The sequence below is a fragment of the Paramacrobiotus metropolitanus genome, unplaced genomic scaffold, assembly GCF_019649055.1.
Source record: "Paramacrobiotus metropolitanus isolate TYO unplaced genomic scaffold, Prichtersi_v1.0 Parri_scaffold0000007, whole genome shotgun sequence".
Lineage (NCBI taxonomy): Eukaryota > Metazoa > Tardigrada > Eutardigrada > Parachela > Macrobiotidae > Paramacrobiotus > Paramacrobiotus metropolitanus.
In genome coordinates this window covers 127573-140765 of record NW_026570227.1, presented here as the reverse complement: position 1 = coordinate 140765, position 13193 = coordinate 127573, and the positions used below count along the sequence as shown (strand labels likewise).

Sequence of the window (13193 nt, the reverse complement as noted above, 5' to 3'; positions counted from 1 at the left end):
AGTTCGACCTGGCTTTGTTTCAGGTGTTTCTTTTCTTCCCTCAGACACCTTGTTTCGATGTCCATTTCGTCCATCTGCCTCATCATTTCTGTGAGGTTACGAGCTGCTTGTTCGCCAAATTCGTACAGCTCGGTTTCGCGAGCCTCGAGATAAAGAATGCGGCTGTGTTGCGCCTCGTTTACCTTCTGGGCCTCGTTCAGGTTATACTCCAGTTGAGCTCGGAGTTTCTGTTCCTCCTTGAGGACTTGGTTCAGTCCATGGACCTGGTCGGCTAGCTGGGCGTTTGCTTCCACCAGGTCGACATCGGCTGTCCTTTGGTTAGGAAAGCCCATGTCCCGAGCGTTCGCGTCGATGAACCGTCGTCCCATTCTGGTGAAGACAAGTTCGATTTCCGACTCGAGCTCGTCTACTCTATGTGTTAAACGGTCGATCTCGTCATCGGCCTTCTTCAGTTCCACCACGTATCTATCGACTTCGTTTCGATAGACCTCGGCTTCTTCGTTGGCCGTGTTGAGTTGCTGGTGGAACGCTCCGGCTGCCTGCTCCGACTCGACCAGTGCGGTCTGTACATCGGCCAGGTCTTTCTGGGCTTCTTCGAGGGCTTTGTGCGCCTCGTCGAGCTCTTTTTTGATTTCGAAGACGGCCGCTGTTGACCGCTCCAATCTGCCGGTAAGTATGGCGATTTGGTCATCCTCGTATCGACACGGTAAGTCAGCTCGCTTCAGTATGGCGTTTAGCCGGTCGATTTCTCGTTGTTGGGTGGCGATGCCTTTGTTGGCATCGGCCATATCTCGCTCCCACTTTCTCCGTTCGAGTTTGTGGGTATCCGCCGAGTTGCGGAGCGATCCTTCCGTTAAGTTTACAATTTGATCTGCCAAAGCGATCTGTGTGATCAGCTTACGGCATCTCGCACGGAGTAGGTCGACATCTTCAATCTTCTCGGGCGGTGTTGCCGCTATCCACTTCTTTGCCGTGTATTCGAGTGCACTGGCCTGGTAGGTGAGGTCGTCCTGGTTGGACTTCACCGGTGCCGTGAAGAATCCGTCCGCACTGTTCGGTCTTGACACCTTTGTCGTGTCAAAGACTTCGTCGTTCGGTGTCGGGGTTTTTTCGCTACCAAGTTCGCCAGGTTCGAACATCAGCGGCGAAGGTCGGATCTTCAGGTCGACAGGTCGACTTTGTGTCGCCTTAGTCGACTTCACCGTTTGTTGAGCTTCGGTTACTCGAGTCGACTCGCTTCCGGTTGGCGAAGGTCGGCTCAACGGTGAAATGATCCGTTCGGTGGGCGCCGGTATGCTGGTCGGTGATCCAGCTGGGCGAGGGCCGCTTCGTGGCGGTACCTCGGAATCTTCTGTTCGAGTTGGTAGTTTAGTCGGCTGGACGGCCACATCCGACTTTGTGTCGGTTGGTTGCCCTTCCAGGGAAGTCGGTTGCTTGTTGCCGACTTCCTTTTCTCCAATCTCTGAGGTCGGTGAAATCCTTCCGACCTGTGTGGTCGGTTGGACTTTGCCGACTTCAGATATCAGTTTTTCCATTCCGGTCGGGGTCGGTTGTTCGACCTCTGAAGCTGCTGGTAGGTCGACCTTCTGTTGGTCGACTTCCCTACTCGGAGATTTTCGCTCGGCCTGTGTGGTCGGCGATTTCCTTCCGACTTGGTTAGTCGGTATGTCCATGTTGGACGAGGTCGGTTTCGGCACTTCTTCCGTCCTGTTGGGTGATTGCCGTCCGAGCTCGGTGGCTTCTGTAGCCGTTACCGAGTCTTGAGCTCTTTGTAAGCTTGGCTCCGAGTCGGCATGAGACAATGTGGTCTCTGCCTGCAGCTGTTCCACATTCCCCCCGGTCGGGTGGGACGGGGCTGCTACGTCAGCTTGGGTATCCAGGAATGTTTTATCCCTGGCGTCCTCAAAACTGTCATCCGAGGTCGGATTCGAGTCGGCTAGGAGAATCCGTTCGTTACGCCTCTCCCTTGCTTCGGCCGACTTAGTCGAGTCGGTTGAGGACGGCTGACTTTTGTCCTGACCGGCGTACCTGAGTGAGTACTTCCCGGTCGTGTTCGCACGCCGAGAATAGTCCTTGTTGAACTTCTTGGCGTATTCGTTTTCTCGGGAGGTCGACATTGTTGTCGACTCAGGTCGGCTCTGATGGAGCCTTAAAGGTTTTAATAGATTAGAAAGAGAAAATCGAACAATCTTCTGTGTGAAGATGTTCGGTAAAATCAGGAACGTCTTTTTGTTCAGGAACTTCCGAGGGTCAGGAACGTCCGGTGAAATGTTGTTGTTGTTGTTGATGTGTCTGTTGATGACTCAGTACACAGGGTATTATTATACGGTACAGTGGTACAGTACAGTACGTAATAGTAGTACGGTGTAGTACGTCCTATGTTACTGTGCTGACCGGTGTGACGTAACAGGTTAAGTGATCTTGCACTTCTGCCTACGTCACAGAATGCGAGCCGCGTGCAAAATTTGCAAAAAACGATGAATCACGCCTATGTTAAGCTATGGGAATTTTCCCCTGCACGCTGATTGGCTGCCTCTTTAAGTACTGATAAACGGTCGTTATGACGTCACAAGGAAGTTCGAGAATTTTCGCGCTATTTCCCGCGAGAAAAACAAATTATTTTAGGTCGGCTAGAAAGTTTATCTAGTCGGATTTTGAAGTTTTAACCGTTAGAAATTAATTTTATTAATTAAGAAAATTTTCTGGTGGTCGAAACACCGTTAGAAATCAAAAATAAGAGAATTTCCGACCTGTTGCCGGTTAGCCTTTGTCTTACTGTCTAGACAGGTTCGTTGACCTGACAGGTCGGTTCTCGACCAAAAGCAAAATTCCGAGTCGGTTTCTCCGTCGAAAATTACTTTTTAACCGTTAGACATTTTAGATTTACGGATAGAAATAGTTTTCTACCGTTAGAAAGTGAAATGCCGACCTAGTTTCGGCTAGAATCGACCTATAACCGTGACTTTACCAGTGTCGGTGTCGGTGTCGGTTCCGGTCGATTTCCTCCGTCCGAGGTCGGAAATCCGTCGTTTCCGTGCTGAAATCCGCGAGTAAAGTTGCGGGTCGGTGTTCAAACCGATGGTCCCCGTATAATTGTGTTAATCCGTTCGCGCTGCAGACTCTCGTTCGAGTCTGATCCGTCAGTTGGGAAAAGTCCGTACGTTTGGGAAATGAGATTCCGCTCTTCAATGTGGAAGAGACCAAGGAACTGTGCTCACCAGCTGGGCAAGAATCACTTCAGTGATCCTCGTTTTCCTCAGCTGTAAGACGATGCGACCGTTCTGATCAAAGTCAAGGTAGAGATTGCTTCAGCAATCAATCTAGCAGTGACTTTCAGGTTCCTAACCAGTTCTCCGTAATTTGAGCCTTCACCGTCTCCTCAAAAGGTCCGTCGAAAGAAAACCAAACGATTCTGTTTACCATGTAACAGGCAAGCGCGAGGAGATCACGAGTGTGCTTTATTGTACAAATAAAGGGAACAATGCTGCGTAATAGCAGGAATGCAAGAACAAAGCACTGATGGCTAAGCAGGTGAATGCTAGAAAAGCTCTTGAGCGTTCGCCAAGGCGTGAAAGAAGCAACTGGCGGCAAGCACGTGCTGTGTGCCATCAGCTGTGTGATGATGCGCAGACTGGACTCAATCCAACGCGAGCGTATGAACGCTGAGTCATACTGCGAGAGAGGGACGAGAGAGCAAGTATGCTCAGTGTGTGCGCCGCGTATATCCGCTTCAGCGGATATGAGTGCAGTGCAGCAGCACACGTACGTACAGCGAGAGAGGCGATAACGGCAAGCATGAGTGCAAGTACGTCCATGGTGGGCCGTACGCACCAGGCGCAGTCGTGGGCCTCTGACAATGATAATTTTCGTTGTTATACAAATTTATTTATACATAAGATTATTAAAAATTTATCAAGTTTTCCCATGTGGATCAAGGTATAGAGAACCCTGTCTGTGGTACGAGAATCCGTATTGCAAAAGTGTCCGAAACGCGATAAACATCGAAGTGCACTGCTTCAGTTAGGCGTACAGAGATAATCACAAGTCTTCCAAACGAACAAAATTCCATACAAAATTAAGCCAACGCTTCCGTCAATAAACAGCAAACTACCGTTAACCATCTGCCGGTCTAGTTGATTCCGTATGGAGCCGACAGCTGGTGTTCCTCGATGACGATCGCTCGTGACTGCAAAGACTAAATGGCTAACCGTCTCCTGCTTCTTTCATCCAGAGCCACCGCCGTCAGTTTGGTCAGCTGGTTGATGATTTGATAAATTGCTGACAACTCGATGATTTGATAAATTGCTTCGCCATCCACTGTGGAAGTATTTGCTTCAGAGAGGTAATAACGCCTAGATTCAGTAACTAAGCAAGGCTGTACTGATGTCATTGACGTGCTGCGCGCTACGGCTAATCGGAATAAGCTATCCCTAGAAGTAATAAGTTCTTGAACTTAACCGTTTGTCAATTCCCTTCAAGAAAGTTACCGACTCATCACCCAGTTCCGAAATCTTCGTTCCAAAAGATCCTTCTGTACCTTATATTTGGTAAAGAGAAACTTATGCGGCAGCGATGCGAGCACAGGTCACGGCTGTGCCAAAGTGTAAATCGCCAAAGTACTCCTACATATCCGAACATGCCAGATTTATCGTATTTGCCAAAGCCGGTCTGCAATGCACGGGACAAACCCGTGTGAATCAACAGCATATTTGAATGGTATCTTCCGTAACTATCGTGCACGACGGCGTTTGCGTAATCACTTATCGCTGCAATGCGATAACAGGGCACGCACTCCTTCGCCGAGTTGGCAGTATAAAATCATTTTCATGCCGGTGCTGTACAGTGAACCGCGCACTTGTGAGACTGCCAGTTTCAGATGAATAAAATGCTTTCATTATCCGATAGATTTTAACCCAACGAACGCATTCTGTCATGGGTAATATCTTTGGCGGAAGTTCACCGCCGCCGGTGGATTATGCCGCTATTACGGCCCCTTTCGTTGCGGCAATGAACAATCAAGCGCAGGAACACCAGGCGCAGCAACAACGCCAGAACGCGCAATTCCAGCAGCGTCTCGATGACCTCGTGAAGAACAACGCGCTGGAACGCGAGCGCCTGAAACTGGATATGTAGCGCGACCAGGATCAACGGGAGCTGAAATGGAAAGAGAAACGGACAGAATACGAAGCCGAACGGCTGGAGGTAACCAGCGCCATAAAGGAAAATCAGGAACGGCTTAAAAGGGTCACTGAAGAACTGCATCTCCCCCAGAGCGCGAAGGACGAATCACCTTTGTCAACGGCTTGGAATTGCCGATTCGGCAGACGGATTCCGTGCTAATGGTGGGTCCGAAGGGAACCGGGAAGACCACCTTCTTGTGGTTGCTGAACAAGGTTCCGTAACCGAAGCCGTCTCGCGCGGACGGGACGGTGGATATTGTGCATGTAGACGGATTCGTGGATTCCATTGGACTACGAGGATGGACTCCGGAGGATCTGCTGAAGTTACTGTTTCTGATGATCTACGAAAGACTCCCCAAGGACTTTATCGTCTTCGTTAACGACCGCATAAAGCAGCCCATCATGACGCTGGGTCTGCTGGGCGTTCATTATCCTATGATGGTCATTATGTCGGGCGATTTTTGGAAGAACCTCGTGCCGAGGCATGCTGAGGACCAGCTGATCCATCTGGTGGAGGACGCCCAGGGAGTGCGGCGCGTGGAAGCCGAACAGCATTTGCGACGCGTGTACGATTTGCCGGTGTACGAGGAAATCAAAGAATACCAGCTGGTACCACGCCCATCACGCATCACGAGGATTTGGAGGCGCTGGTGCAGAAGCGGGAGGACGCCGGGATTCGGCCTGTGAGGAGGAGTGGCCTCCCCGTACGCCCGCACAGGTGCGGGTGCTAAGTTGTTTTGCTGTTTTTGCTAGTGATTTTCTCCATCTACCAGCTCTTCGATCTGGTAGATCCTTCAGTTGCTAGCCATCGTCGTCTGAGTAACTTGCTGTACTTTTGGCCCCGCAGCATCTGCTGCGGGAGCATCTGTAGTGCTATATGAATGGGATATAAAAGTGTGCAGTTGATTGTCGGGTGTCTTGCGTTTCCGCATAGCTCGTAGTATACAACACTGCTCACTCTGCAGGATAGATTCCGTTTCTGTCTCTGTCCGTGGATTCTTTCTAGATCCACCATCATATGGTAGCAGAGCGTGTCGTTTATCCATTGGGACCATTAATCGTTTAAGCGGTTATAAGGATACCGCAGCAGCAGCAGCAAAAGGGAACGGCTATACGGATGCCGTCATCGCGAAAAGAAGATGGATCGCGAAAGAAGATGGAACAAGAAGAACGGCTATACGGATGCCGTCATCGCGAAAAGAAGATGGATCGCGAAAAGAAGATGGAACAAGAATGTCAGCAACCAGCCAGCGACGACTACGCCAACTCCAGTCCACAGCAGCTAAAGGACTGCCAGCCACCGAAGCCCACGTGTACCCTGCCACCACAGACGATGCAATGAGCTGCTCCGCAGGGTCACCAGTGTCAATTTGCCCCAAACCCCTGCCCGATTTTCCTGGGATGACGACCTTTCCTGGACGGGTGCAGCGGAATTTCCCCACTGAAGAAGCGTATTTTGGTGTTTGCAGGGTCACCAGTGTACCAGTGCCCCAAACCCCTGCCCGATTTTTCTCAGAACGTGACCTTTTCCGACTGAAGAAAATTGGAATTTGCCCAGTTCCGGGTTGGACGTCGTCGCAGTCGTAAATTTCGTCGCAGCCAGTGCGTCGACCCAGACAAGGTTAAAGAGGTCAGAGCGGACTGGATCCAAAACCGAAGCGAACCGTGAACCGAGCCGAACCGAAGTGTACCGTAAACCGATGTGAAGCAGCCGTATGTGACGTCTTTCCAGTACCGCAGGCACCGGTGACGTCAGAGGATACAGAAATGAAACGAATCCGAAGCGAAGGTGCGAAAAAAGTGAAACGAAAGTGTATGTGTCAGTTTTTCCAGTACCGCAGGCACGAGGCCGTGTCTGCAGTGTGAAGGATGCGCATCGGCTATGTGGACTGGTGAGCGGAGGTTTACAGCCCCAGCGGCCACCCATGACTTCAACCCGGGAAGACGTGGAGGGGAGTTCGCGACGCCGCGCGATACGCTCGGAGGACCTCACGGGTTCCACCCGCAGGCATGTGAGGAAGAGTGGCCTCCCGTACGCCCGCACAGGTGCGGGTGCTAAGTTGTTTTGCTGTTTTGCTAGTGATTTTCTCCATCTACCAGCTCTTCGATCTGGTAGATTCTTCAGTTGCTAGCCATCGTCGTCTGAGTAACTTGCTGTACTTTTGGCCCCGCAGCATCTGCTGCGGGAGCATCTGTAGTGCTATATGAATGGGATATAAAAGTGTGCAGTTGATTGTCGGGTGTCTTGCGTTTCCGCATAGCTCGTAGTATACAACACTGCTCACTCTGCAGGATAGATTCCGTTTCTGTCTCTGTCCGTGGATTCTTTCTAGATCCACCATCATAGGCCGTTCCGTTCCGCTTCCTGATGGACAGTCTCGGCAAGCAGTTTTTCATGGAGAAAAAGATAATAACCATACCATGGAAGCGCTCTTTCGCTTCATTTACATCTACGAGACAAAGTACAAGAGAGACCGGCTCAAGTTCATGAATAACGCCACGCTGCAGGACTTCAAATAACGATCATTCATTAATATATACGATGTCATCGTCGTTGTAATTACTGTGTATGGGCGTTTGGGAATTAATTTATGAAAGACAAAATAAAACGTGAAGCTCGGTTTCATCAAAGCACGTTTATATCTCGTAACCAGCTAACAGCAGCTGGACAAAGCACAATGTGTGGGTGCATGACTGCAATATGGATTCAGTAAAATGACATTAATTAATTAGAAACATAAAGGGGAAACAACCTGTCATCTTTTATTTGAACTCCTGCAGCGTTGCGTTATTCATGAACTTGAGTCGGTCCCTCTTGTACTTTGTCTCGTAGATGTAAATGAAGCGAAAGAGCGCCTCCATGTAGTGGTCGTTCTCCTTTTCCACATGGAACTGCTGACCCAGTCCGTCCATAAGGAACTGGAACGGCCGAATCCCTGCGTCATTCCGCGTCCGCACCAGCGACTCCAAGTCATCGTGGTGGGTGATGGGCGTGGTACCCAGTTGGTGTTTCTTAATTTCCGCGTACACCTTCATATTATACACGCGGCGCAAATCCTTTTCGGGTTCCACGCGCCGCACCCCCTTGGCGTCCTCCACCAAGTGAATCGGCTGGTCATCCTCATCCTCCGGCTCAAGGTTCCTCCAAAACTCACTGGACATCATGACGATCATGGGATTGTTAACGCCCAGCAGGCCCAGCGACATAATGGGCAGCTGGATGCGGTCGTTGCCGAAGACGATAAGATCCTTGGGGATCCCGTCGTAGATCATCAAGACCAGCAGTTTCAGCAGTTCCTCCGGGCCCCATCCGCGCAGTCCAATGGAGTCCACGAACCCGTCCACATGCAGGATCTCCACCGTGCCGTCTGAGCGTGACGGTTTCGGCTTGGGTCCTTTGTTCAGCAACCACAAGAAGGTGCTTTTGCCCAAGCCTTTCATACCTAACAGTAGCACGGATTCCGTCTGCCGGATCGGCAGCTTTCGACTGTTGACATAGGCAATTCTCTCTTCGCGCTCTTTAATGGGGAGCTGCAGTTCAGCGATGACCTTTTGCAGCTGCACCTGATTGCTCTCCATTGTCTGCGTCAGTTCCTCCAGTTGTGATTCGTAGCGCTGCTTTTCAGCTTGCCATTTACCGTCCCACACTTCCTGCTCCAGGCGGAAATTCTTCAGCAGGCTGTCGCGCTCCGCCGCGTTTGAGTTCTGCAGGTCGTTGAGGCGCTGATGGAAGAGCGCATCATCGCGTAGCCGCTGCGCTTGGTATTCCTGTCGGTGCTGGTTCATTTGCGCGACCAGCGGGGCCGTAATGGCGGCATAATCCACCGGCTTCGAATGCCGTTTTCCCATGATTGACCAGAAAGCGTCGATGGCTGCCGTAAGAATCAGTGGAACTATTTGGTCCATGCAGATATTATAACACTTCCTAATAAAGATTGTGCAGTGTCGGCTCTTCATTTTTATATTAATGTGGATTTTACGTGACGGTGCCGGTGCGCTGGTCTGTTATCTTGCTAACGCTGATAAAGCCCGAACCCAGTGGAAGGAGTGTAAGCGTCACGGTGCGCTTGGATGATATGGCAGATGATAACATTCTAGCAGGCCCCGCTGATTCATACCGATTCGGCCAGATTTACTGCCGTGGTCTTCGCAAACACGATAAATCGACTCTGTCTTAATTTCTTGTTTCTGGTTCGAACGTTATATCGCGTGAACGCCCGAATTGCATCGGCGGTGTGTCATTCGTTTTATCAGCTTACAGACCTGCAGACGACAGCTTCCGTAAAATTTCAATATGGGCGTGAAGACGTTCGTAAACGGCGGGAAGGTCGATCGGTACAATGTGCAGCTGGTTTATGAAACGTGAAAACCAGCGTGGAGATAAGTATACCACTTTATTCGCCACCAGCCAGTTCACACGATAGTTAAATAACCCTCCGCAGAATTACATTACGTAAGATGATCCAATTTTAAACATTGCAAAAACATCAGAAATCATCTGTGTCTTTCGTGACCTTAAGAAGTGCGTTACATGCACCCAAGTGAGCGTTCAGTAAGCAATACTGTGATTACTACTGTATTATCACTATTTTGTGTTAATTTAGTGTTAAAACCGTAGCCAGAGAAAACCCGGCACATATAAGCTTTCACCACAGTGTGGTGACCAAACTGCTCTTAGTACTCTGTCTCTATCGCTATGACGCATTCAGCTCACTGAATTTTTTTACTTTGTAGGTTTTGATCTCTGCACCGAAAAATATATTTTTAAGCACAGTAGGTTCGTAATCAGACTTGGGCCACCTTTGCGTTTTCCACCCTTTACCCACCCCACCTAACCCCACAAATTTTCCACTCCACCCCGTCCCACCACGCTTAAAAAATGGCCCACCTCCGCCCACCAACAATGAATGTTTCCACTGTCCACCCGCCCGCCGACTGGCTTTAAAAAAAATTTTCGTCAGTTTTTATTGTGTGTTTGGCTTGTGTTGCACTTGAAGAGTATTACAGGGAGCATGTGATTAAAAAAGTATTTAATTTTTCACGTGCCCGGATTGCCAAAAGTGACAATGATGTCAGTGAAAATTTTTTTCGATTTTGGGCTGAAAAACAATATTTTTTGAATGTGGCGGGTCCGTTTTCCTCCCACTTTTGAATTTTTCCCACCTCCGCCCGCGCTCGTATTTTCCACCCCGCCACCGCCCACCTGCTTCAAACTTTCCACCCACCCACCTCCGCCCTCCAAAAAAGGTGGAGGTGGGCGGAAAAGGTGGGATTTTTCCCCTCCACCAAAAAGGTGGCCCAAGTCTGTTCGTAATCTACCTTTATGCAAACAATAGCATTTTCTGAATTTAGAACCTTATTTTGGACCAGTTGTGCTTTTCCAAGAAACTGCGAAGTGCGACGAAAAACGCACACATAATATCAACGACTTTTGATGTAAAAGATATCTCAAGCTTCATCCAGCCTTTCATCGCTAAGCTGGCAAACGCGCAAAATCACAACGACGTAGCATATCAGTGATCTTTTATTTGAAGTCCTGCAACGTGGCGTTATTCATGAACTTGAGCCGGTCTCTCGCGTACTTCTTCTCGTAGATGTAGATGAAGCGAAACAGCGCTTCCATGGTATGATTATTCTCCGACTCCACGAAAAACTGCTTGCCGAGACTGTCCATCAGGAAGCGGAACGGCCGAATCCCGGCGTCCTCCCGTTTCTGCACCAGCGCCTCCAAATTGTCGTGATGCGTGATGGGCGTGGTACCCAGTTGGTACTCCTTGATATCCTCGTACACCGGCAAATCGTACACGCGTCGCAAATTTTTCTCGGGTTCCACGCGGCGCACTCCTTGTTGTCTTCCACCAGGTGGATCAGCTGGTCCTCGGCATGCCTCGGCTCGAAGTTCTTCCAGAAATCACCCGACATAATGACCATCATGGGCTGATTAACGCCCAGCAGACCCAGCGTCATGATGGGCTGCTGGATGCGGTCGTTAGTGAAAACGATGAGGTCCTTGGGGATTCCTTCGTAGATCATCAGAACCAGTAACTTCAGCAGTTCCTCCGGTGTCCATCCGCGCAATCCGATGGAATCCACGAACCCGTCAACATGCACGATATCTACCGTCCCGTCCGAGCGAGACGGTTTTGGCTTCGGAACCTTGTTCAGCAACCACAAGAAGGTGGTTTTTCCGGTTCCCTTCGGACCCAGCATAAGTACGGAATTTGTCTGCCAAATCGGCAACTCCAAGCTGTTAACGAAGGCGATTCGCTCTTCGCGCTCTTTAATTGGGAGCTGCAGTTCCTCGGTGACCTTTTTCAGCTGTTCCTGATTTTCCTTTATGTTGTTCGTTAACTCCAACCGGTCGGCTTCGTATTCTTGCTGTTTCTTTTGCCATTGGAGCTCGCGTTGTTCCTGGTCGCGCTGCATATCCAGCCTCAGGCGCTCGCGTTCCACCGCGTTGTTCTTCGTCAGGTCGTCAAGACGCTGCTGGAATTGCGCGTTCTGGCGTTGTTGCTGCGCCTGGTGCTCCTGCGCTTGGTTGTTCATTGCTGCGACGAAAGGGGCCGTAATAGCGGCATAATCCACCGGCGGCGGCGATCCTCCGCCAAAGATATTACCCATGACTGAATAGAACGTGCTCGTAGGGTTAAAAACTATCGGATAGTGAAAGAATTTTATTCAGTTGACACTGGCAGAATCACAAGTGCGCGGTTCAATGTACAACACCGGCATGAAAATAATTTTATACTGCGGAGTGCCGATTCGGCGAGGGAGTGCGCGCCCTGTTATCGCATTGCCGCGATAACCGACTACGCAAACGCTGTCGTGCATGATAATTACCGAGTCACCGACGATAATTCCGATATGCTGTTGATTCACACAGGTTTGTCCCGTTCATGGCAGGGCGCTGGCTATGGGAAACACGATAAATTGTGCATGGGCAGATACTCAGTACTGTCAGTAATTTACACATCGGCAGAGCCGTGACTTGTGATCGCGTCGCTGTCGCTTAAGGGCCTCTTGACAAAATACGAAATTGCAGAACGATCTTGGAACGGAAATTTTGGAACCTGGCGATGAGGCGGTAACTTCCTTGAAGGAAATTGACAAACGGTCACATTCAAATACTTATAAGAATGCGGGGCAGCTTAGTCCGATTAGCCGTAGCTCGCAGCACTGCTGCCGGCAATCAGTCAACGACTACAATACAACCTGGCTTAGTTACTGAATCTAGGCTTTATTACCCTCCTGAAGCATATACTTCCACAATGGATGGCGAAATGGGGGCCTCTGCCCATAACCTGGTATAATACGCGTTTAATTTGCCCGAAAAATCTGACCCAGTACATTGTATATAGAACGTGTAAATGCACGCTTCCGCTTTCGTCTACTTGTACATATTTATATATTATGTTACGACATTTTGTGTTTACACTGGCGACTGATCACTGGTGCGCGCATTAATTGCGCAACACCGGGACAGTACTTTAAGAACAGAATCCAGAAACAGTGTGCCACGGCCAACAGTCACGCCTCCAGTCGTCTAGTGAACAGTTGTCCGGCATCTGGTTTGAATAGAGAAGGGCTTGTTCGTAAATTTCTGCAGTTGTTAGTGCCTTTTAGGCGTGTCGTTTGCTCAGCGATATAATAATGTGAGATAACATGCTTAAAGGGAAACGCGATCAGGTCATGCAGGGTACCTGTAATGCTAAATGATGAGAATCCCAGACAGCACTGACTAACAAGGCTCAGTAGTAACGGCACACATAGTTATCGCAGTTTAGAAAGCGAGCAATATGGTGAACTTGAAAGGGTCCGGTACCGGCACGTTACGATTTTCTTCGTCCGAGTGCCAGCGCGATACGTAAGGTTTTACATAATTTGAGCACAGCGTAATTTTTTGGCAGGCGTTTCAAAACAGAAGTTTTTGGCTGTGGATACTGTCACGATTCTTAGGGTTTGTGTTGCATTAAAAAGACAAACGTTAAAGGGTTCTTTAGCGTGGAAGGCCTT

The 13193-nt window shown here is 49.6% G+C and overlaps 2 protein-coding genes across 2 annotated transcripts; both read right to left on the bottom strand.

Annotated features, from left to right (window-relative positions):
- Positions 1-7672: 7672 nt before the first annotated feature.
- On the bottom strand, positions 7673-9114 carry LOC129582287 (uncharacterized). Its single transcript, XM_055473780.1, has one exon. It carries the CDS (start codon positions 9084-9086, stop codon positions 7944-7946), a length of 1143 nt encoding a protein of 380 aa, XP_055329755.1. The 5' UTR covers positions 9087-9114; the 3' UTR covers positions 7673-7943.
- A 1435-nt stretch (positions 9115-10549) lies between these two features.
- Positions 10550-11892, bottom strand: LOC129582310 (uncharacterized). Its single transcript, XM_055473811.1, is given in 2 exon segments — positions 10550-11030; positions 11033-11892. Coding segments are annotated over 2 exon segments (1095 nt in total). The 5' UTR covers positions 11802-11892; the 3' UTR covers positions 10550-10704.
- Between the last annotated feature and the right edge of the window lie 1301 nt (positions 11893-13193).

What these genes read in the sequence shown, in the direction of transcription:
- LOC129582287 (XM_055473780.1), bottom strand. Translation starts at nt 9,086, where the DNA reads ATGGACCAAATAGTTCCACTGATTCTTACGGCAGCCATCGACGCTTTC.